General features: G+C 45.1%; 1 protein-coding gene and 1 pseudogene across 2 annotated transcripts; one reads left to right on the forward strand and one right to left on the reverse strand.

Moving 5' to 3' along the window:
- Nucleotides 1–845: 845 nt before the first annotated feature.
- LOC123191745 (uncharacterized) lies at nucleotides 846–3456 on the reverse strand (annotated as a pseudogene).
- A 1912-nt stretch (nucleotides 3457–5368) lies between these two features.
- LOC123185552 (sugar transport protein MST1) lies at nucleotides 5369–9853 on the forward strand. 2 transcript variants are annotated; one of them, XM_044597416.1, is made up of 4 exons: nucleotides 5369–5570; nucleotides 7970–8289; nucleotides 8404–9036; nucleotides 9162–9853. In XM_044597416.1, exons 1-4 carry the CDS (start codon nucleotides 5435–5437, stop codon nucleotides 9618–9620), a joined length of 1548 nt encoding a protein of 515 aa, XP_044453351.1. In that variant the 5' UTR covers nucleotides 5369–5434; the 3' UTR covers nucleotides 9621–9853. The 2 variants fall into 2 exon arrangements, with proteins under 2 accessions (XP_044453351.1, XP_044453350.1); XM_044597415.1 differs by having other exon boundaries at nucleotides 7970–9036.
- Nucleotides 9854–25366: the final 15513 nt, after the last annotated feature.

Consider the following 25366-nt stretch of genomic DNA (forward strand, 5'->3'; position numbering starts at 1 on the left):
AAATCGTCATCGAATGTTAAGCGTGCAGACCCTACGGGTTCGATAACTATGTAGACATGACCGAGACACATCTTTGGTCAATAACCAATAGCGGAACCTGGATGCTCATATTGGCTCCTACATATTCTATGAAGATCTTTATTGGTCAAACCGCATAACAATATACATCATTCCCTTTGTCATTGGTATGTTACTTGCCCGAGATTCGATCGTCGGTATCCACATACCTAGTTGCCGGCAAGTCTCTTTACTTGTTCCGTAATGCATCATCCCATAACTAACTCATTAGTCACATTGCTTGCAAGGATTATAATGATGTGCATTACCGAGAGGGCCTAGAGATACCTCTCCGATACACGGAGTGACAAATCCTAATCTCGATCTATGCCAACTCAACAAACATCGTCAGAGACACCTGTAGAGTATCTTTATAATCACCCAGTTACGTTGTGACGTTTGATATCAAACAAGGTGTTCCTCCGGTATTCGGGAGTTGCATAATCTCATAGTCAGAGGAACATGTATAAGTCATGAAGAAAGCAATAGCAATAAAACTAAACGATCATTATGCTAAGCTAATGGATGGGTCTTGTCCATCACATCATTCTCTAATGGTGTGATCCCGTTCATCAAATGACAACACATGTCTATGGTGAGGAAACTTAACCATCTTTGATTAACGAGCTAGTCTAGTAGAGGCACACTAGGGACATACTGTTTGTCTATGTATTCACACATGTACTAAGTTTCCAGTTAATACAATTCTAGCATGAATAATAAACATTTATCATAATATAAGGAAATATAAATAATAACTTTATTATAGCCTCTAGGGCATATTTCCTTCAAGAACTTGATCCGGGAGTATAGGTTGTGAAGAATCCCGACGACGCCTCCAAGGAGGATAGCGACGCCCATGGGCACCGTCGCCGCCGGCCGGCCAGCACCGGCCAGGCTTTCACTCGGTGCAGCCACTCCCACGCAGTAGGCCGAGGTCAACCCATACCTTCACTGGACCGCGCACATCCCTCACCCAGCGAGCATGCCATCGCTGTGCAAGGCCACCAGCTAGCCTCCTTGACGACGGGCCTGTAGAGACCAGATCAGGTCCTACACCCCGCATCCAACCGCAGACAGAACCTCCCTGCTCCATCAAGTAACAACCGAGCACCACCACCAGCTGGCAGTGCCCCTCCCGGGTGCCGGCCAAGGCCGACAAGTACAGGTCATGGTCGGCCCGCCCGCAACTACCACAGCCGCAGCCTCGGACCTCTCCCACTACGCGCCGCAATTAGCCTCCGCCTTGGATAGGCCCAGATATGGTCGGCCCGTCTGCAACCGCGCGCCATCACCTCCCCAAAATGAGACCCAGCATGCTTGCCGGATTTGCAGCCATCCGCTGCACTCTAGGCTATCAGCTAGCCGGATTCGCCACACCGTCGCGAAGGACGCTTGCTGCAGCAGCAGGCCACGCGCGCAGCCCCGCACCTCCACTCTGCCTCGCGCACCAGTGACAGTGCCAGATCCGCACAGCCCTGAGTCATCCCCATGCGCCCAAGCTAGATCCGCGTGGCCCCACTCCTGTAGCGCCATGGCACAAGCACCTCGCGAACGTGCCCCACTCGCACTCCTCCGTGCACCTTGCCTCGCCGAGCTCCAGTCCCTGCCAGATCAGGACGCCCGTGCGCTGCTCGATCTTGTGCGGAAGTGACCGACAGCCCCGCTGCCGCCTACATTTCATGGGCTTTGCCCTGCTGCGTACACTGGTGGCGGTGAGGGGAGCAACTTTGGTGGGTGGCCTCCCGGCGGCGGGCTCGATTTTGCTCTCCTGAGCCACCCGCGGGAGCGGCCCGAGAGAGCTGGGGTAAACAGGACCCTGCCTTGCCAAGTTGAGTGCCCTTAATGCCTTGACGTCAAACCACCTTCATTCCTTCTCTTGCTTTTTCTCGAACTCCAACTCTTTTTTGTTTGCTATCATCTCTTCTGCCGCCATATTGAACACAAGAGCATCTCCTCCATTCTTTCGCTTATCTTTCTCGCCTCTCCTGCCCGGCGGCCTTTTGAATTTTATAGTCACAGGTCCGTGTGTTCTGTGTTTTCTACTCCGGTAAGCTTAGTTCCAAGGCACACACTCTGGTTCACCGTTTAATATAACTAGCTATTAGCTAAGTTGATTTGATGTTGCTAAATTAGCTTCAAAACAAGTTTTGCTGTGTTTGGACTCCGTTTGTGACTGATATTCTACGAAGTAAAAACAAGCAAAAAAACAACAACTGGCACTAGGCACTATGTTCGTAGGTTAGTCCCAAAAAATGATATAAAGTTGCTATAAATGATTGTAAAACATCCAAGAATGATAATATAACAGCATGGAACAATCAAAAATTATAGATGCATTGGAGACGTATCAGCATCCCCAAGCTTAATTCCTGCTCATCCTCGAGTAGGTAAATGATAAAAACAGAAGTTTTGATGTGGAATGCTGGCTAACATGTTCATCACGTATTTTTTTCTTTTGTAGCATGGACATTTGGACTTTTATATTGTTCAAAGCAATAGTCTAGTTTTGACATGATAACTTAAATACTCAAGCATATCAACAAGCAACCATGTCTTTCAAAATATCAACCCTAAAATAAGCTATCCCTAGCCCATCATGCTCAATCATAGATCCATTCATGAGACACACTCGGATATTAGCTACATCCAATGCTCAAGTATGATCATAGTGCCCCTAGTTGGTGCTTTATAAGAGAAGATGGAGACTCGAATAAAAATAAAATTTGCATAAAGTAAATAGAAAGACCCTTCGCAGAGGGAAGTGGAGATTTGTAGAGGTGCCAGAGCTCAAAGCTTAAATTGAGAGATAATTTTTTTGAGATGCATACTTTTGTCGTCAATGAAAACGACCGATTAATTCCCAACACTTTCCATACTAGATATATCATAGGTGGTTACCAAACAGAAAATAAAGTGTATTTCTTTTTCCACCATTCTTTCACAGTCCATGGCTAGCCGTATCCACGGGTGCCTTCCGTACCAACACTTTTTAAGAAATTTATTATTTGATAATATAAAGTAAATTTCCTTTTCATTTGACAACATAACGGATCAAGACAATTCCTCGACATCTCGCCTTCACGCTACATCAAATGCGTGTACAATAGGCAAGGAAGGTCCAAGAGGTCTATGTTCGACCCGATCACCCCGCCTGGAGACGTATCACATGATCTCCCCGGCGCTACGGGGTCTCCTGCGAGACCTCCGTGAATATGACATTCACGACAGCTGACACACGCGGAAACCATAAAGCTTGCCAGACACACGCTCTACGCGGTAGAGGGTGCATCCAGCAGACGATTGGCATTGTCCCAAGAGATGATTACCGACGACGTCGGGGATCACCCCCGAAGACGTCGCGCAGCCAGGCAAACATGCCCTGGTACTAGATCCCATCGGCGGGGGTTGCCGCCTCTCACGCGTCCTGATGGACGGAGGAAGCGACCTCAACATCATCTTCATTGATACCCTGGAGAAGATGAAGATCTCCCTGTCAGGACTTGGAGGTCGAACGTGGGCTTCCACGGGGTAGTGTCAGGCCACCCAGTGCGTCCCTTAGGCCAGGTCGAACTCGAGGTCATCTTCGGAAATGAGTCGAATTACCGGAGCGAAACCATCCATTTCGAAGTCGCCCCTTTCTAGAGCGGCTACCATGCGATCTTGGGTAGGCCCACATATGTGAAGTTCATGGCGACCCCTTCCTACACTTACCTATAGCTCAAGATGTCTGGCCCTAACGGCACGATCAATGTTCGGAGGAGCACGAAGAAAGCCTACCAGGCCGAAGTGGCAAACGTGGAACTCGCTGAGGCCGCGTTGGCCTCCGCCGAGCTCGCCAAGATAAGAAAACAGATAGGGCCATCCGAGGTCGAGCTCCCCCAGAAGCGCGACCTATCCCGTCTTCCAGCCAGCAAAGCAAACCAAGAAGTTCCAGGTCCACCCCGAAGACAACGACAAAACAGTGACCATTGGGGGAGACCTCTCGGAGAACCAGGAGGCAGAGTTCTGATACGTCTCCAACGTATCTATATTTTTTATATTTCATGCTATTATATTATCAATCTTGGATGCTTTATATACATTTATATGTTATTTTATATCATTTTGGGACTACCCTATTAACCTAGTGCCCAGTGATATTTTTTGTTTTTTTGCTTGTTTTTGACTTTTCAGAAAATTAGTACCAAACGAAATCCAAATGCGATGAAACTTTACAGTGACTTTTTATGGACCAGAAGGGACCCTAGAAAGCTTGGGAGGAGGCCAGAAGAGCTACGGGTGAGCCACAAGCTCACAGGGCGCGCCCGCTGAGCTCGTAGCGCGCCCCAGGAGGCCAGAGAAGGTTAGATCAGAAGGATCCAACCTGAAGACAAGTGAAGAAAGACAAATAAAGACCGAATCCGAACGGATCCACCAAAGACAATCACCGACCAATTCCGCGAGATCCGTCGGAGACACACCACTACACGTCCTCCGACAATGATAGACGCACCATTGGGACAGGGGCTTCGCGGGGAGAGCCTTATTCCATCTTCAAGAAGCCGCCGTTGTCTCGTCTTCTTAAGCAGGACATAAATCCTAACAGAACATGAAGAAGCACCTGAAAACGGAGCCCTCCCGCCGGCAAAGACCGGGATACACCGCACACCCATAGCCCTAAGGCCACAAAAGATGTGGGAGATCGGCGCCGCCGCCAACGAGAGGCAGGAACCCTAGCCGCATTTCCTTGGAGGAGAGACAAAGGGAGGGAAATAATGAGCCAACATACTCGAATTATAAACCTAAGGCTCCGCCACATTATTTAAACCTAAGGTCAGATGGTTCGACATAAAATGGTAGTTGGGCGTATACGTTGCATCTTTGCTTCAGAATGTGGCATGTGCTTTTATTCTCATGGACTTTCGTAATGTTGTATTTGTTGTGAACATTTGCACATGCTTATAAGCAAAGAGTGGACTGTAAATAATTCCGCACAAAAATGTGGATCGTGTTTATTACATAGCTTTGAGGAATTTATGAACGTCAGATAATTAAGTATCTGGAGCAGTAGGTGTATCTAAGTCCAATTCTTTCTCTTTCTGTCATTTTGCTCTTCCCTTTCTGATAAAAATAATAGTTGCTGAACATGCCCACTTGGTGTGGTATGTGGATGGCTAGGCTATTCAGACGTCCAGGTAAGATTTGCATTAATCAAATGTTTTTGAAAGACCACTTGTGTGTAGACTTAGAAAGTTAGAATACAAACCACCGCCTGGTTAAGCTATAAATACACACACATCGCCGGTGGTCTTCTACCATTCAGTATATTCTGTAGTCCAGCCCATCATTCCATCCAAACCAGAAGGACTTGCGATCAAGCGCGAGCGCTTGAGAAATGGCGGCCGGTGGCTTCGTAGCAGGCGACAGCCGTGTGCAGGAGTACGGCGGCCGCATGACTTTCTCCGTCGTGGTGACCTCCCTCATGGCCGCCTCTTGCGGCCTCATCTTCGGCTATGACTCTGGCGTCACAGGTCCGTGCGTTCTGTGTGTTCTACTCCAGTAAGCTTAGTTCCAAGGCACACACTCTGGTTCACCCTTTAATATAACTAGCGAGTATTAGCTAAGCTGATTTGATGTTCCTAAATTAGCTTTACACAAACCTGTCTCCCTTGTTAGTTGGTTTAGTAGAGTTTTAGTGAAGCGAAAATAAGAAGTCATTAGAGTCAAAGTTGAATCTATCTAGTAGTAATAGTAATACAGGATGAGATCCAAGAGACGGCAAGAAATTTTAATATGTGCTCCATCTAAAGCATGACATCTCCACCGTAAGCATGTGATCCAGGCATTGCGTTGACGCCATATGCATTAAATTATGGAGTATACTTTATGTGTGGTTAGAATGGGCAGATGCTTCCGCATGACCTGGGAGCATATAGCATTTTTTTTGTCCATTATTGAATGGGAGATTATTTAGAATACGCACTCACACGGTCCGATGGAGAAGAAGGAACGAGCGGATGAGGCTTGACTAAGATAGAAGAAGCTTCACAGGTTTTCGCAAAATGAACAGAGCTTTCTATCAGCTCCCGTGCGACTTTGGAACATCCATATAAAATATCTAACGGTCCGCGTTAATTTTTTCTTGTTTTATGCACCATTGGATCTTGTTCCATTGTAGTCAAGCCCGAGCAGAGACGCCATCGTGTGTGTTATTTGTGACTGAATGACCATCATATAGGCAATGCCGCCGCAATTGTTCTTTCAAACTGCATATATTTTTACTCTTTTTATGATACTTTTAGAAAACTATTAAAATGAGGAAAATGATATATTTTTTAGCAACACAAATTGATAGATATATTAAATAAAAATAAGAAACTATTGGGCTGGCCCGCGTGACTAGCATTGCAGGTTATTGGACTAATTTGTTGCACAACACGTAGAAAAGGAGTTCTCCAATCTCCCTCTGACCACACTCCCAATCCCTATTTGGCGCCCTCTGCGTCACTTACAGGCTTAATTGCAAATGACGCACACCCCTCCCTGTGTGCATTGTAGGGAATAGGCCGACCCATGCAACGTTTGTTCATCTTTCTTTTCACGAAAAGCTTTTTACAACAACCAGTTTTGGGAAGCTCCTTGAAACTTTCAACAGGTTCTATGAAGCTTCTAGAAGCTTCCTACCGGGTTGTCTTTTTCCATTTTTTGGACCGGTCTTATTCTGTTTTTCTTTTTATTTTCTTTTTCAAATGCATGAAAATTACCAAATTCATTTGTTAATCTGCAAACTATGTTCAAAGTCACATTTTTATAATTCGCACTATTTTTTCAAAAATTATGAACTTTTCTCAAACTTGCGAACTTCTTTTCAAACCTGACAACTTTTTTATAGTTTGTGGTTTTTTTTTCAAAACCGCGAATTCTTTTCACAATCGTGAACTTTTTCTTCAAAGCCATAAACATTTCCAATTTTACATTTTTTATTCAAAAGTCAACGGTCAGCCGGTCAACCAATTAACCAGAGTTCCCCGAGCGAGCGAGCAAGGTGAGCAGTCATGTGAGCAGGAGTGAGTTAGATATCGAGTCGCATTGATAGGCCGGCCAAAAGCAACGACATGTTTGTTTCTACGGCGCACGCGCTGAACGGGGGTTCCCGACCGCACCCTACAAATGCTATATACCGCCTGTACTGGTATATAGTGGGTGATTGCCCACGTAAGCAATACATGGGCCTGAGGCCCAATGTCATAGCAGATAGCCGGTTTTCCTAGTTTTTTGTTTTTTGTTTTTCACTTTTCAGTTTTGGTTTAATTTATTTTTCCCTTTTCTCTTTTAGTTTCCTTTTATCTTTTGGAATTTTTTTATTTTTATGTATAATTATTTTTTCCTTTTTAATATTCTTGTTTTATTATTGTTAACAAATATTTTGATAAATACACCAACATTTTTAGCCTATATATGGACATTTTTCTAAACTACTTATGCAGTTTCTAAAATATGTAAATTCTTTTCAGAATTTCAAAATATCATGTTATGATAGAATAATTATGTTCTAGTATATGAACATTTTAAAAAATGTGCGTAAGCTTTTAATATTATATAAATATATTTTATAAGTTGTGAATACTTATTGAATGACATGAACACTTCTCTTAATTACATGAACATTTTTAAAAATACATAAACACTTTTCTGGCTTACTTGAACATTTTTAAAAATGTGAACTCTTCTTAATTGATGATTATTTCAAATACTTGATATTTACAAATGGAACATTTTTTTCATATTTTTACATACTTTATTATATTATTGAAGTGTTTATAGTTTTATTGTGTTTTAACATAATTTCGAAAAACAATCATACTGCAAAGCAGAGTGTATGGCAAGAACTTTTATCCTTATACATATAATGTACTTTTGGTTGACTCAGGTGGCGTGACACAAATGGAATCGTTCCTGAGCAAGTTCTTCCCGGAAGTGCAGAGCAGAATGAAGAGCCCGAAGCGTGACGCATACTGCAAGTACGACAACCAGTGGCTCACCGCCTTTACATCGTCCTTGTTCATCGCCGGCACTCTATCATCGTTGGTGGCGAGCCGAGTCACGAGGAGTGTGGGCCGCCAGGCAATCATGCTGATTGGCGGTGTCATGTTCCTTGCCGGCTCGATCATCAACGCCGCGGCCGTCAACATCGCCATGCTCATCATCGGCCGGATTCTACTCGGTTTTGGTCTTGGGTTCACATTACAGGTATATATGGAGGCCCAAAAATACAATATAATTGCGGCCCTGGGGTATTTTGAGGCCCAATACCGACCATCTCCTTTTTTATGCATACTGACCATCTCTTTCTTTTTACCGCAGGCAGCTCCTGTGTACCTCTCTGAGACAGCGCCGGCGCGGTGGCGAGGCGCATTCACGTCGTCGTACAACACGTTCGTCGTCATCGGCATACTGTCCGCTACCATCACCAACTACTTCACCAACCGCATCCCTGGCTGGGGATGGCGCCTCTCCCTCGGCCTAGCAGCCGTTCCGGGCGTCATCATCGTCGTGGGAGCCTTCTTCATCCCGGACACCCCCAGCAGCCTCGTCCTGCGAGGCCAGCCCGACCGAGCCCGCGCGGCGCTGCAGCGTATCCGCGGAGATGGCACCAACATCGATGCCGAGTTCAAGGACATCGTCCGCGCCGTGGACGAGGCACGCCGGAACAACGTCGGCTCTTTCCGGAGGCTATTCAGCAAGCAGTACCGGCACTACCTGGCCGTGGGGCTGGCCATACCCATCTTCTTCGAGTTCACCGGCATGATCGTCATCGCCGTATTCTCGCCTGTGCTGTTCCGCACGGTGGGGTTCAACAGCCAGAAGGCCATACTTGGTTCTGTGATAAACAGCATGACAAACTTGGTAGCCACAGTTCTGTCCACCTTCGTTATGGACCGCACCGGCCGTAGGTTCCTGCTCATCGTTGGGGGCATCGGCATGATGTTCTGCGAGGTATTCCCTCCGTTTTTTCAGTTTGCATAAAATTTGTCAAAAGTCAAAAGTCAACATTCACAATATGAAATCGATATCATTAGATGGCTCGATATAATTGAATTTTGGTTGGTGAACTAATGAAGGTGGCCATCTCATGGGTGATGGCGGGCCATCTCGGGAAGCACCAAGGGGTGACGATGCCGCATGGCTACGCGACCGCTGTGCTGGTCCTCATCTGCCTCTGCACGTTCAGCTTCGGTGTGTCGTGGGCACCGCTCAGATGGGTGGTGCCGAGCGAGATCTACCCGGTGGAGATCAGGTCGGCCGGGCAGGCCATGAGCATCTCTGTCGCACTGTGTCTCTCCTTCGTGGAGTTGCAGGTGTTCATCGCGTTGCTCTGCGGCATGAAGTACGGCGTGTTCCTCTTCTACGCCGGCTGGCTTCTAACAATGACCATCTTCGTGGCAGCATTCCTGCCGGAAACCAAGGGCGTGCCGTTGGAAGCAATGCAGTCAGTGTGGACGGGACATTGGTACTGGAGGAGGTTTGTCAAGCAGGATGCCAACCATGAAAGCCAAATCACCAGTGTGTCAGCTAATTAGTAAGTCCAGATAAAACTGGTTTGGACGTGATGTGTAATCTATTTCATCAAATCGTCTTAGTAGTAAAATTTATTGTATTATTACTAAAAATGAAGATGCAAATGCAATATAAGAGGGTGTTGGGTTAGGCTTAAGACCATCTCCCGGTTCCCAGCAAAATTTCTGTATTGGGAGAGTTGGACTAAAACATGACTTATTTCCCCTTTGGTGACCACGAAAAACATTGTAAGTAAAAGCATCTCCAACCGGACCCCCTGTCTCCCTCCTTATGTCAGTGTTGACGTATAAATTTATTACCTACTCTCTTCTTTCAGATCGGTCTTTTGGTTGCATTGGCTAGAGCATACACTTCTATATGCAACCCACTTTCGGTCCCAGCTGGTGCAATTAAATTGCAGCCACTTTCGATCCACGTTTAGGCCTAAGGTGGCCACACATGAGAGGGGTGTTGACGTATAAATATGTTGTATAGTCTCTTCCATCAGATCAGTTTTTGGGTTGCATTGGCTAGAGCATGCACTTCTACAGTCAGGGCGAACAGCCTGGACAAGGCTCGAACAAGAAAACGTCACCCGGCCGAAACTCCTATGCGGACGTAGAGGCCTCCACTCTCGCTAGGGTTATGTATCCTCTTGGTGGCGGCGGCGGCCGACATTGAGTAATTTTGCCCTACCACCCAACCTTACATAGTGATCACTGGTTCATACTGATCAAGGAGAGGGGCAATCCTCATGTGCCTTCCCGGTCTTGGCCAGCGTCGTCGCCATAGCTTGGGCCGGTTCTAGGGTTCATATGCCTCGATAGATCGTTCATTTTGGGCGGGTGATGAGTATGGAGGCATCAGGGTCGAGCACGACCATGGATGGCATCCAGGAGATGATTGAGAAGCTTGGTTTGAAGGAGGATGACTTGGATGATGTTATGTTTGAGGAGGAAGAGGCGCCGACGGAGACTGATGTTAGATGGATGGCCATAGCCTATGTCCACAAGGAGAAGACATATAGTTAGTTTTATAAAAAAACATGTGTGTGTCATGGGATCTCACTCAACCCGTTGAGACTCATCCACTGGAAGACAAACTTTATACTCTGCATTTTTCTTGTCTCCGTGACTGCAAGCAAGTGATGGAAGGAGGACCATGGATCTTCAAAGGGGATGCGGTAATTCTTGCTCCATATAATGGGTTCTCAAAACCATGCACTATCTATTTAGACATGCTTGCTATATGGATCCGAGTCCATGATCTACCAAATGACTTTGTAGATATGGTGAAATCGCTTGCTGCCTAGGTGGGTGAGTTTGTGTTTGCGGAGCCTTCCAGATTGTGTTAAATTCGAGCATCTTCCGGATTGGTGTGCGGTTTGCGGCCATTTGGGCCATATGTACAAGGAGCATGAGAATGGCGTTCACCTTCCTAAAGCACTTGCTTTTAAGAACTTGTGTGCGACATGGTTCATGAGAATGGGACCCTCGAAATTGGCAAGCTTTCAACTTCGTGAAAACTGGTGGTTTGAGAGGGCTAATCCCCTGGTGGTCCTATGAAGGCCATGACCTCATTCTTGATACTCACCTCATGGGAGGTTTGAATGAAAGAAATGCTAGAGTCTTCAGGAAGATTTCTACCTTGCCAATGACTATCTTTGTTGGAATCAAATCTGAGGCCAAACTGTGGCGTATTGCAAAGGCTAAACACCTAAGGTACATGATGTCGGGAGAGTTATTTGTTGTAGTGTGGCTTGATAACCCACAAGTATAGGGAATCATGACAGTCTTCGAGAGTAGTATTTCACCCAAATTTATTGATTCGACACAAGGGGGAGCCTAAGAGTATTTGTAAGTATTAGTAGTTGAGTTGTCAATTCAACTACACCTGGAGAACTAAATATCTGCAGCAAAGTGCTTAATTAGTAGCACAGTAATATGATAATTTGATAGTAGTAGCAACAGTAGCAACACTAACGGTAACAATAACAGTAGCAGTTTTATAGTGATCGTAATAGCAGCAACAAGGAAAGTAACCTAGCAAAAACTAATATGAGAAAAGCGTAGGCATTGGATCAGTGATGGATATTTGGGTTGGATGACATTCATCATATAACAGTCATAATCTATAGTGATACATAATAGCTCCAATTCATCAATATAATGTACGCATGTATTCCTTATATAGTCATATGTGCTTGAATAAGAACTTGCATGGCATCTTTTGTTCTACCCTCCTATGACAACGAGGTCCATAAGGATGTCTAAGGGATATTAAGGCCTCCTTTTAATAGAGAACCGGAACAAAGCATTAGCACTTAGTGAATACATGAACTCCCCATACTATGGTAATCGCCAGAAAGAATCCCAATTATTGTCACCTTGGGGTATGCGGATCATAACACGTAATAGGTGCATACAACTTACAAGATAGGATCAAGAACTCAAATATATTCATGAAAACATAAAGGGTTCAAATCTGAAATCATAGCACTCGGGCCCTAATGACAGACATTAAGCATAGCAAAGTCATAGCAACATCAATATCAGAACATAGTGGATACTAGGGATCAAGCCCTAACAAATTGACTAGATTAAATGCGAAATCTCATCCAACTCATGATCGTCTACGAAGCCTATGAACATCATGGAATTGTTGATGTAGGATGTTTGATGATGACGACGAAGTTGAATCCCCCTCTTCGTAGCCTCGAAGGGACTCTAGATCAGCCCTCTCGATGAAGAACAAGAAGTGGCGGCGGCTCCATATCGTAAAACGCGATAACTCCTTCTCTCTGTTTTTCTCTCTCTGCAAATAGGTATTTATGGAGTTGGAATTAGGGCAACCGGAGGCTCGTGGGACCCACAAGCTCATAGGCTTGCCTTGGGAGGGTGGGCGCACCCCCTGAGCTTGTGACTCCTGGGTGACCCCTGTTGGGGAACGTAGTAATTTCAAAAAATTCCTACGCGCACGCAAGATCATGGTGATGCATAGCAACGAGAGGGGAGAGTGTGATCTACGTACCCTTGTAGACCGACAGCGGAAGCGTTAGCACAACGCGGTTGATGTAGTCGTACGTCTTCACGGCCCGACCGATCAAGCACCGAAACTACGACACCTCCGAGTTTTAGCACACATTCAGCTCGATGACGATCCCCGGACTCGTCGCAGGGCTTCGCCTAAGCACCGCTATAATATTATCGAGGATTATGGTGGAAGGGGACACCGCACACGGCTAAGAATATGATCACGTGGATCAACTTGTGTCTCTAGGGGTGCCCCCTGCCCCCGTATATAAAGGAGCAAGGGGAGGAGGCCGGCCGGCCCCTATGGCGCGCCAAGGAGGAGTCCTCCTCCTAGTAGGAGTAGGACTCCTACTAGGAGGGGGAAAGAAGTGGGGAGGGAGAAGGAAAGGGGGGCGCTGTCCCCCCTCTCCTAGTCCAATTCGGACCAGGGGGGAGGAGGCGCGCGGCCCACCCTGGCTGCCCCTCTCTCTCTCCACTAAGGCCCATATGGACCATTACTTCTCCCGGGGTGGTTCCGGTAACCCTCCAGCTCTCCGGTTTTCTCCGAAATCACCTGGAACACTTCTGGTGTCTGAATATAGCCATCCAATATATCAATCTTTATGTCTCAACCATTTCGAGACTCCTCGTCATGTCCGTGATCACATCCGGGACTCCGAACTAACTTCAGTACATCAAAACTCATAAACTCATAATATAACTATCATCGAAACCTTAAGCGTGCGGACCCTACGGGTTCGAGAACAATGTAGACATGACCGAGACACGTCTCCGGTCAATAACCAATAGCGGAACCTGGATGCTCATATTGGCTCCTACATATTCTATGAAGATCTTTATCGGTCAGACCGCATAACAACATACGTTGTTCCCTTTGTCATCGGTATGTTACTTGCCCGAGATTCGATTGTCGGTATCTTAATACCTAGTTCAATCTCGTTACCGGCAAATCTCTTTACTCGTTTCGTAATACATCATCTTGCAACTAACTCATTAGTTGTAATGCCTGCAAGGCTTATGTGATGTGCATTACCGAGAGGGCCCAGAGATACCTCTCTGACAATCGGAGTGACAAATCCTAATCTCGAAATACGCCAACCCAACATTCACCTTTGGAGACACCTGTAGAGCTCCTTTATAATCACCCAGTTACGTTGTGACGTTTGGTAGCACACAAAGTGTTCCTCCGGCAAACGGGAGTTGTATAATCTCATAGTCATAGGAACATGTATAAGTCATGAAGAAAGCAATAGCAACATACTAAACGATCGGGTGCTAAGCTAATGGAATGGGTCATGTCAATCACATCATTCTCCTAATTATGTGATCCCATTAATCAAACGACAACACATGTCTATGGTTAGGAAACATAACCATCTTCGATTAACGAGCTAGTCAAGTAGAGGCATACTAGTGACGTTTGGTTTTGTCTATGTATTCACACAAGTATTATGTTTCCGGATAATACAATTCTAGCATGAATAATAAACATTTATCATGGTATAAGGAAATAAAATAATAACATCATTATTGCCTCTAGGGCATATTTCCTTCAGTCTCCCACTTGCACTAGAGTCAATAATCTAGATTACACAGTAATGATTCTAACACCCATGGAGCTTTGGTGCTGATCATGTTTTACTCGTGTAAGAGGCTTAGTCAATGGGTCTGCTACATTTAGATCCGTATGTATCTTGCAAATCTCTATGTCTCCCATCTAGACTAGATCCCGGATGGAATTGAAGCGTCTCTTGATGTGCTTGGTTCTCTTGTGAAATCTGGATTCCTTTGCCAAGGCAATTGCACCAGTATTGTCACAAAAGATTTTCATTGGACCCGATGCACTAGGTATGACACCTAGATCGGATATGAACTCCTTCATCCAGACTCCTTCGTTTGCTGCTTCCGAAGCAGCTATGTACTCCGCTTCGCATGTAGATCCCGCCACAACGCTTTGTTTAGAACTGCACCAACTGACAGCTCCACCGTTTAATGTAAACACGTATCCGGTTTGCGATTTAGAATCGTTCGGATTAGTGTCAAAGCTTGCATCAACGTAACCATTTACGATGAGCTCTTTGTCACCTCCATATATGAGAAACATATCCTTAGTCCTTTTCAGGCATTTCACGATGTTCTTGACCGCTGTCCAGTGATCCACTCCTGGATTACTTTGGTACCTCCCTGCTAGACTTATAGCAAGACACACATCAGGTCTGGTACACAGCATTGCATACATGATAGAGCCTATGGCTGAAGTATAGGGAGCATCTTTCATTTTCTCTCTATCTTCTGCATTGGTCGGACTTTGAGTCTTACTCAATTTCACACCTTGTAACACAGGCAAGAATCCTTTCTTTGCTTGATCCATTTTGAACTATTTCAAAACTTTGTCAAGGTATGTGCTTTGTGAAAGTCCAATTAAGCGTCTTGATCTGTCTCTATAGATCTTGATACCCAATATGTAGGCAGCTTCACCGAGGTATTTCATTGAAAAACTTTTATTCAAGTATCCTTTATGCTATCCAGAAATTATATATCATTTCCGATTAGTAATATGTCATCTACATATAATATCAGAAATGCTATAGAGCTCCCACTCACTTTCTTGTAAATACAGACTTCTCCAAAAGTCTGTGTAAAACCAAATGCTTTGATCACACTATCAAAGCGTTTATTCCAACTCCGAGAGGCTTGCACCAGTCCATAAATGGATCGCTAGAGCTTGCACACTTTGTTAGCTCCCTTTGGATCGACAAAACCTTCCGGCTGCATCATATACAACTCTTCTTGCAGAAATCCATTCAGGAATGCAGTTTTGACATCCATTTGCCAAATTTCATAATCATAAAATGCGGCAATTGCTAATAGGATTCGGACAGACTTAAGCATCACTACGGGTGAGAAGGTCTCATCGTAGTCAATCCCTTGAACTTGCCGAAAACCTTTTGCGACAAGTCGAGCTTTGTAGACAGTAACATTACCGTCAGCGTCAGTCTTCTTCTTGAAAATCCATTTACTCTCAATTGCTTGCCGATCATTGGGCAAGTCAACCAAAGTCCATACTTTGTTCTCATACATGGATCCCATCTCAGATTTCATGGCTTCAAGCCATTTTGCGGAATCTGGGCTCACCATCGCTTCTTCATAGTTCGTAGGTTCATCATGATCTAGTAGCATGACTTCCAGAACAGGATTACCATACCACTCTGGCGCGGATCTTACTCTGGTTGATCTACGAGGTTCAGTAGTATCTTGTTCTGAAGTTTCATGATCATTATCATTAACTTCCTCACTAATTGGTGTAGGTGTCACAGAAACTGGTTTCTATGATGTACTACTTTCCAATAAGGGAGCAGGTACAGTTACCTCGTCAAGTTCTACTTTCCTCCCACTCACTTCTTTCAAGAGAAACTCCTTCTCTAGAAAGTTTCCGAATTTAGCAACAAAAGTCTTGCCTTCGGATCTGTGATAGAAGGTGTATCCAATAGTTTCCTTTGGATATCCTATGAAGACACATTTCTCCGATTTGGGTTCGAGCTTATCAGGTTGAAGCTTTTTCACATAAGCATCGCAGCCCCAAACTTTCAGAAACGATAACTTTGGTTTCTTGCCAAACCACAGTTCATAAGGCGTCGTCTCAACGGATTTTGATGGTGCCCTATTTAACGTGAATGCGGCCGTCTCTAGAGCATATTCCCAAAACGATAGCGGTAAATCAGTAAGAGACATCATAGATCGCACCATATCTAGTAAAGTACGATTACGACGTTCGGACACACCATTACGCTGTGGTGTTCCGGGTGGCGTGAGTTGCTAAACTATTCCACATTGTTTCAAATGTACACCAAACTCGTAACTCAAATATTCTCCTCCACGATCAGATCGTAGGAATTTTATTTTCTTGTTACGATGATTTTCAACTTCACTCTGAAATTCTTTGAACTTTTCAAATGTTTCAGACTTATGTTTCATTAAGTAGATATACCCATATCTGCTTAAGTCATCTGTGAAGGTGAGAAAATAACGATATCCGCCACGAGCCTCAACATTCATCGGACCACATACATCTGTATGTATGATTTCCAACAAATTTGTTGCTCTCTCCATAGTACCGGAGAACGGTGTTTTTGTCATCTTACCCATAAGGCACGGTTCGCAAGTACCAAGTGATTCATAATCAAGTGGTTCCAAAAGCCCATCAGTATGGAGTTTCTTCATGCGATTTACACCGATATGACCCAAACGGCAGTGCCACAAATAAGTTGCACTATCATTATCAACTCTGCATCTTTTGGTTTCAACATTATGAATATGTGTGTCACTACTATCGAGATTTAATAAGAATAGACCACTCTTTAAGGGTGCATGACCATAAAAAGATACTACTCATATAAATAGAACAACCATTATTCTCTGATTTAAATGAATAACCGTCTCGCATCAAACAAGATCCAGATATAATGTTCATGCTTAACGCGGGCACCAAATAACAATTATTTAGGTCTAATACTAATCCTGAAGGTAGATGTAGAGGTAGCGTGCCGACTGCGATCACATCGACTTTGGAACCATTTCACACGCGCATCGTCACCTCGTCCTTAGCCAATCTTCGCTTAATCTGTAGTCCCTGTTTCAAGTTGCAAATATTAGCAACAGAACCAGTATCAAATACCCAGGTGCTACTGCGAGCATTAGTAAGGTACACATCAATAACATGTATATCACATATACCTTTGTTCACCTTGCCATCCTTCTTATCTGCCAAATACTTGGGGCAGTTCCGCTTCCAGTGACCAGTCTGCTTGCAGTAGAAGCACTCAGTTTCAGGCTTAGGTCCAGGTTTGGGTTTCTTCTCTTGAGTAGCAACTTGCTTGCTGTTCTTTTTGAAGTTCCCCTTCTTCTTCCCTTTGCCCTTTTTCTTGAAACTAGTGGTCTTGTTGACCATCAACACTTGATGCTCCTTCTTGATTTCTACCTCCGCAGCTTTCAGCATTGCGAAGAGCTCGGGAATAGTCTTATTCATCCCTTGCATATTATAGTTCATCACGAAGCTCTTGTAGCTAGGTGGTAGTGATTGGAGAATTGTGTCAATGACGCAATCATCTGGAAGATTAACTCACAATTGAATCAAGTGATTATTATACCCAGACATTTTGAGTATATGCTCACTGACAGAACTGTTCTCCTCCATCTTGCAGCTATAGAACTTATTGGAGACTTCATATCTCTCAATCCGGGCATTTACTTGAAATATTAACTTCAACTCCTGGAACATCTCATATGCTCCATGACGTTCAAAACGTCGTTGAAGTCCCGATTCTAAGCCGTAAAGCATGGCACACTGAACTATTGAGTAGTCATCAACTTTGCTCTGCCAGACATTCATAACATCTGGTGTTGCTCTAGCAGCAGGCCTGGCACCCAGCGGTGCTTCCAGGACGTAATTCTTCTATGCAGCAATGAGGATAATCCTCAAGTTACGGACCCAGTCCGTGTAATTGCTATCATCATCTTTCAACTTTGCTTTCTCAAGGAACGCATTAAAATTCAACGGAACAACAACACGGACCATCTATCTACAATCAAACATAAACAAGCAAGATACTATCAGGTACTAAGTTCATGATAAATTTAGGTTCAATTAATCATATTACTAAAGAACTCTCACTTAGATAGACATCCCTCTAATCCTCTAAGTGATTACGTGATCCAAATCAACTAAACCATGTCCGATCATCACGTGAGATGGAGTAGTTTCTTTGGTGAACATCACTATGTTGATCATATTTACTATATGATTCACGCTCGACCTTTCGATCTCTGTGTTCTGAGGCCATATCTGTATATGCTTGGCTCGTCAAGTATAACCTGAGTATTCTGCGTGTGCAACTGTTTTGCACCCGCTGTATTTGAACATAGAGCCTATCACACCCGATCATCACGTGGTGTCTCAGCACGAAGAACTTTCGCAACGGTGCATACTCAGGGAGAACACTTCTTGATAATTAGTGAGAGATCATCTTAAAATGCTACCGACAATCAAAGCAAGATAAGATGCATAAAAGATAAACATCACATGCAATCAATATAAGTGATATGATATGGCCATCATCATCTTGTGCTTGTGATCTCCATCTTCGAAGCATCGTCGTGATCACCATCATCACCGGCGCAACACCTTGATCACCATCGTAGCATCGTTGTCGTCTCGCTAATCTTATGCTTCCATGACTATCGCTACCACTTAGTGATAAAATAAAGCATTACAGCGCGATTGCATTGCATACAATAAAGCGATAACCATATGGCTCCTGCCAGTTGCCGATAACTTGGTTACAAAACATGATCATCTCATACAATAAAATTCAGCATCATGTCTTGACCATATCACATCACAACATGCCCTGCAAAAACAAGTTAGACGTCCTCTACTTTGTTGTTGCAAGTTTTACGTGGCTGCTACGGGCTTAAGTAAGAACCAATCTTACCTACGCATCAAAACCACAACGATAGTTTGTCAAGTTGGTGATGTTTTAACCTTCGCAAGGACCGGGCGTAGCCACACTCGATTCAACTAAAGTTGGAGAAACTGTCACCCGCTAGCCACCTTTGTGCAAAGCACGTCGGGAGAACTGGTCTCGCGTAAGCGTACGCGTAATGTCGGTCCGGGCCGCTTCGTCCAACAATACCGCCGAACCAAAGTATGACATGCTGGTAAGCAGTATGACTTATATCGCCCACAACTCACTTGTGTTCTACTCGTGCATATAACATCAACACATGAAACCTAGGCTCGGATGCCACTATTGGGGAACGTAGTAATTTCAAAAAATTCCTACGCGCACGCAAGATCATGGTGATGCATAGCAACGAGAGGGGAGAGTGTGATCTACGTACCCTTGTAGACCGACAGCGGAAGCGTTAGCACAACGCGGTTGATGTAGTCGTACGTCTTCATGGCCCGACCGATCAAGCACCGAAACTACAACACCTCCGAGTTTTAGCACACGTTCAGCTCGATGACGATCCCCGGACTCGTCGCAGGGCTTCGCCTAAGCACCGCTACAATATTATCAAGGATTATGGTGGAAGGGGGCACCGCACACGGCTAAGAATATGATCACGTGAATCAACTTGTGTCTCTAGGGGTGCCCCCTGCCCCCATATATAAAGGAGCAAGGGGAGGAGGCCGGACGGCCCCTATGGCGCGCCAAGGAGGAGTCCTCCTCCTAGTAGGAGTAGGACTCCTACTAGGAGGGGGAAAGAAGTGGGGAGGGAGAAGGAAAGGGGGGCGCCGCCCCCCCCCCTCTCCTAGTCCAATTCGGACCAGGGGGGAGGAGGCGCGCGGCCCACCCTGGCTGCCCCCTCTCTCTCCACTAAGGCCCATATGGCCCATTACTTCTCCCGGGGGGGGGGGGGGTTCCGGTAACCCTCCGGCTCTCCGGTTTTCTCCGAAATCACCCGGAACACTTCCGGTGTCCGAATATAGCCGTCCAATATATCAATCTTTATGTCTCGACCATTTCGAGACTCCTCGTCATGTCCATGATCACATCCGAGACTCCGAACTAACTTCGGTACATCAAAAATCATAAACTCATAATATAACTGTCATCGAAACCTTAAGCGTGCGGACCCTACGGGTTCGAGAACAATGTAGACATGACCGAGACACGTCTCCGGTCAATAACCAATAGCGGAACCTGGATACTCATATTGGCTCCTACATATTCTACGAAGATCTTTATTGGTCAGACCGCATAACAACATACATTGTTCCCTTTGTCATCGGTATGTTACTTGCCCGAGATTCGATCGTCGGTATCTTAATACCTAGTTCAATCTCGTTACCGGCAAGTCTCTTTACTCGTTTTGTAATACATCATCTTCCAACTAACTCATTAGTTGTAATGCTTGCAAGGCTTATGTGATGTGCATTACCGAGAGGGCCCAGAGATACCTCTCCGACAATTAGAGTGACAAATCCTAATCTCGAAATACGCCAACCCAACATTCACCTTTGGAGACACCTGTAGAGCTCCTTTATAATCACCCAGTTACGTTATGACGTTTGGTAGCACACAAAGTGTTCCTCCGGCAAACGGGAGTTGCATAATCTCATAGTCATAGGAACATGTATAAGTCATGAAGAAAGCAATAGCAACATACTAAACGATCGGGTGCTAAGCTAATGGAATGGGTCATGTCAATCACATCATTCTCCTAATGATGTGATCCCATTAATCAAACGACAACACATGTCTATGGTTAGGAAACATAACCATCTTCGATTAATGAGCTAGTCAAGTAGAGGCATACTAGTGACGTTTGATTTTGTCTATGTATTCACACAAGTATTATGTTTCCGGATAATACAATTCTAGCATGAATAATAAACATTTATCATGATATAAGGAAATAAAATAATAACATTATTATTGTCTCTAGGGCATATTTCCTTCAACCCCCTCCAGTAGTTCTCATCGCCAATATTTTTTATATTTTCTGGATATATTCTCCCTAGATTTTCAGCTCAATTCAAGAACTTTTATTTCTGCATAAAAACAACACCATGGCAATTCTGTTGAAAACAACATCAGTCCGGATTAGTTCCATTCAAATCATGCAAATGGAAATCCAAAACAAGAGCAAAAGTGTTTGAAAAGTAGATACGTTTGGGACGTGTCATGGCCAATGCCATTTTTTTCCTTTATATATACTCTTCTATTTTAATTAATGAAAATGAAGAAACTTTTGCCTTTTTCTAAAAAAATGTATTGACTGCATTTTATGCATCTGACTATTAAACTCCACACAAATGCTTTGAAAGCGCATCAATGCAGCCTTTCAATTCAGACGAATTTTGCATGATAATTGGCGATGTTCAATTATCATATATGACCACTTTTCCATTGGGGGGAGACACCAGGACATGGTGTCTATATAGTCCACGAGCACCGACGATACGGCAGCCCGCAAATTTGCCCAGTCTACAGTGTTCACATGCCCAAATGACCGTCTCAACAAGATGTTCCAATGGCCATTATGGGCAGCGGTGGGTACCAATATCATCGGATCCCAGCATACGGCAAACAAGTTTGGAAATCCCATAGATAATGGGGCTCCATCTACCCACGGGTCAAGCCAGAACAGGGTATCCTCTCCATTGCCGATGGAGAAGGACAACCTAGGATAGATCTCCCGCTTGATCTGCTAGATGGACTTCCAAAATAGGGATCCCTCGTACGCGAACAAGCAAGTAGTGGCTCACCCCGTGATACGTCTCTGTCGTATATATATTTTTAATTATTTCATGCCAATAGTATACAACTTTTACATATTTTTTGCAACAACTTGTATGATTTATTGGACTAACCTATTGATCCAGTGCCCAGTGTCAGTTCATGTTTGTTGCATGTTTTTTGTTTCGCAGAAAATTCATATCAAACAAAGTCCAAACGCGATAAAAAATGATGGAGAATTATTTTGGAATATATGTGATTTTTGGGAGGTGGAATCAACGCAAACGGGGGCCCACATGCCCCAAGATACACCAGGGTGTGCCAGGGGGTGCCAGGAGCGCCCAAGTGTCTTATGCCCTCCTCGAAGGTCGGTTGGGGACCTTCTCTGGCGCAAGAAAGATAATTTATGGAAAAAATCGTGTAAAACTTTCAGCGCAATCGGAGTTACGGATCTCCGGGAATTTAAGAAACCATGAAGGGCTAGATCCGGGGAGCACGAAACAGAAGAGAACAGAGAGGGAGATCCAATCTCGGAGCGGCTCCCGCCCCTCCACCGCCATGGAGGCCATGGACTAGAGGGGGAACTCTGTGACGCCCCCGATTCAATCGTACACTAATCATACATGCAAACGTGTACGATCAAGATCAAGGACTCGCGGGAAGATATCACAACACAACTCTACAAATAAAATAAGTCATACAAGCATCATATTACTACCCAGGGGCCTCGAGGGCTCGAATAGAAGAGCTCGATCATAGACGAGTCAGCGGAAGCAACAATATCTGAGTACAGACATAAGTTAGACAAGTTTGCCTTAAGAAGGCCAGCACAAAAGCAACATTAATCGAAAAGGCAAGGCCTCCTGCCTGGGAGCCTCCTAACTACTCCAAGTCGTCAACGGCCGTCACGTAGTAGTAGGCATCCTTGGGGTAGCAGTAGTCATCAGTGGTGTCGTCTGGCTCCTGGGATCCGTCATCTGGTTGCAACAAACGGGTATGGGGGAAAAGAGGTAGCAAAGCAGCCGTGAGTACTCATCCAAAGCACTCGCAAGACTTACATCAGATCTAAACTAAGTATGCATCTGTATCAAAGGAAATGGGTTGTATCTGTGGACTAAACTGCAGAATGCTAGAAAGAAGGGGAAAGCCTAGCCTATCGAAGACTAGCATCTTCAAGCATCTTGCAGCATATAGAAGAGTACAGATCAACATAATGTAAAGTAGTAGTGTTATCAACCTCGGCCAGAGATCATTTCTTGACTCCCTGCAAGAAAGCAATCCCAGAGCCATACTATCCATTTCTCATTCACAATTCATTTCTCATCACAAGTATCCAGTTCTAGTTGTATCGATCGGGATACAACTCCAAGTGTCCGTTACCGTAGGACAGGCTATCGATAGATGTTTTCTTCCCTGCAGGGGTGCACCAACTTACCCACCACGCTCGATTAACTCCGGCCGGACACACTTTCCTGGGTCATGCCCGGCCTCGGCCAAACAATACACCGCAACCCGACCTAGTCTTAATAGAGAGGCCAGCACGCCGGACTAAACCTATGCCCCCAGGGGTCATGGGCCATCGCCTCGGGAACTCCTGCACGTTGCGTGGGCGGCCGGTGAGCATACCTAGCAGGTGCTTACGCAGTCCAACCCGGCGCGCGCCGCTCAGTCGCTGACGTCTATTAAGCTTCGGCTGATGTATACGATGCAGAACGCCCATACTATGCCCACGTGATGGTTAGTGCTATCAGGACAGAGGCCCCTCGGATCAAATATCCAAACCGTAGTGGATTAGGAGCACGCGGTAACGAGCAGAGACTCGCGATCGATGTGACCCCGTTGCCCCGTCTCGAGTACTTGTGGCAAAGGCTAAGAATGCCCGGCCACGCCTCGTAAGTATCTCGCGGGCACCTTCCAGGTCAACCCGACTCCACATCACTCGCTATTAAGCTCGCGTGGGTACCCCTCAGGGCCGACCCGTCTTTAGTAACATGGCTCAGTGCAAAGTCATAGTAACCATAGTAACTGTGTGTCTAACACCAAGGGGAAAACCCGAGGAATCACCCCCGGTGAATTCCACTCGTTGTTGTCATCAAGGTGAACGTAAGAGGATCCACCCTCGAGGTCCACACTTGAGGGGTTGCACGATAGAGCCGTAACGGAAGTGGTTAAGGAGGAAATCACCCTCGATGATCACGACCGAATAGCTACACTACAGAGATCTCATCAGGAGTGATGTATGAGGTTCACCCTCGGCACTCGATAGTAACTCTATAGTGTCGTACAACTAGGGGGGTGATGTGCGGTGTCGGGGCCTGGACGTCGATCACGTTGATCGAGTCATCGAACATAAAGCGAGGCAACTGGGACAAGGTGGGGGTCACTGATGGATCTCTAACCAACCTATACTAAGCAGTTTAGAATAAGCAGGTAAGGTATGAAAGCAGGTAACAAAAACAGGCTATGCATCAGAGTAGGATCATACATAAAGCAGTAGTAGTTCTAATGCAAGCATGAGAAGGAAAGAAATGGGCGATATCGGAATGCTCAAGGGGGGTTTGCTTGCTTGGAAGCTCTGCTGAAAAGGAAGAAGTGTTGTCGTCGACGTAGTTGATCACAGCGGCATCATCAGTCTCGGGGTCTACCGGAGAGAAGAGGGGGAAGAAACAGTAAATACAGAGCAAACAGAGGCAACGAAAAGCATGGCAGGACAGTAAGCTATGCTAGGGTGACCTAACGCGGTACTACACGTTGCAGACGAAGAGGAAAAACATCCGAAGAGGTTTTCCGGTGTTTGGCGTTTTCCGAACACAGGAAAGAAGGGGAAAAGTTCCATGCTCAGCATGCTAGGGGCATGTGACAGATGAACAGACTGCGTATTTGGATTCGTTGGATTTTTCTGAGCAACTTTCGTATATAAAGTTTTTCCATTCGAGTTACGAATATTTTTCTATGATTTTCCAGAGTTTCTAGAATTTTTAAAACTATATTAATTCGAAAATAAATATCTAAATACTTCTGTCACATGGGGTTATGCTAGCCGGTGTGTATTACAGGTGGGGCCTTGGGTTGGGTTGACCCAGTCAATTTGACTGGTCAACAGGATATGTGGCCCACATGCATAGACTATATTTACCTAAACAGATAAATTAAACAATCCTAACTAAAGGAGGCGGGGGACACATGTCTTAGAGTAGCAACTAATTTAACTAGTATACAGTGATATCTAGAGTGGTAGAACTCATTGATCCGGTCACTACACAGTGGGATGAGGAACTAATTCGGGATATCTTTTATCCAGTGGACGCTATTAGGATTTTGCAGATTCCACTTAACTTTCAGGCCTTTGATGATTTCATAACGTGGCACCTTACAAACCATGGTAGATTCACGGTCCGAAGCCCATACCATGAACAGTGGTCTCACAAGTACAGGAGCCAATCCACGGGGAGTTTGAAGTCAAGTAGCACCCTACAGCCTGCTATTTGGAAG

This window comes from Triticum aestivum, chromosome 2A (assembly GCF_018294505.1).
Source record: "Triticum aestivum cultivar Chinese Spring chromosome 2A, IWGSC CS RefSeq v2.1, whole genome shotgun sequence".
Taxonomy (NCBI): Eukaryota; Viridiplantae; Streptophyta; class Magnoliopsida; order Poales; family Poaceae; genus Triticum; species Triticum aestivum.

Coding starts and splice junctions, on each gene's coding strand:
- LOC123185552 (XM_044597415.1), top strand. CDS start 5,435: ATGGCGGCCGGTGGCTTCGTAGCAGGCGACAGCCGTGTGCAGGAGTAC. Junction 5,571..7,969: donor CTATGACTCTGGCGTCACAG/GTCCGTGCGTTC, acceptor TGGTTGACTCAG/GTGGCGTGACACAAATGGAA. Junction 9,037..9,161: donor TCGGCATGATGTTCTGCGAG/GTATTCCCTCCG, acceptor GAACTAATGAAG/GTGGCCATCTCATGGGTGAT.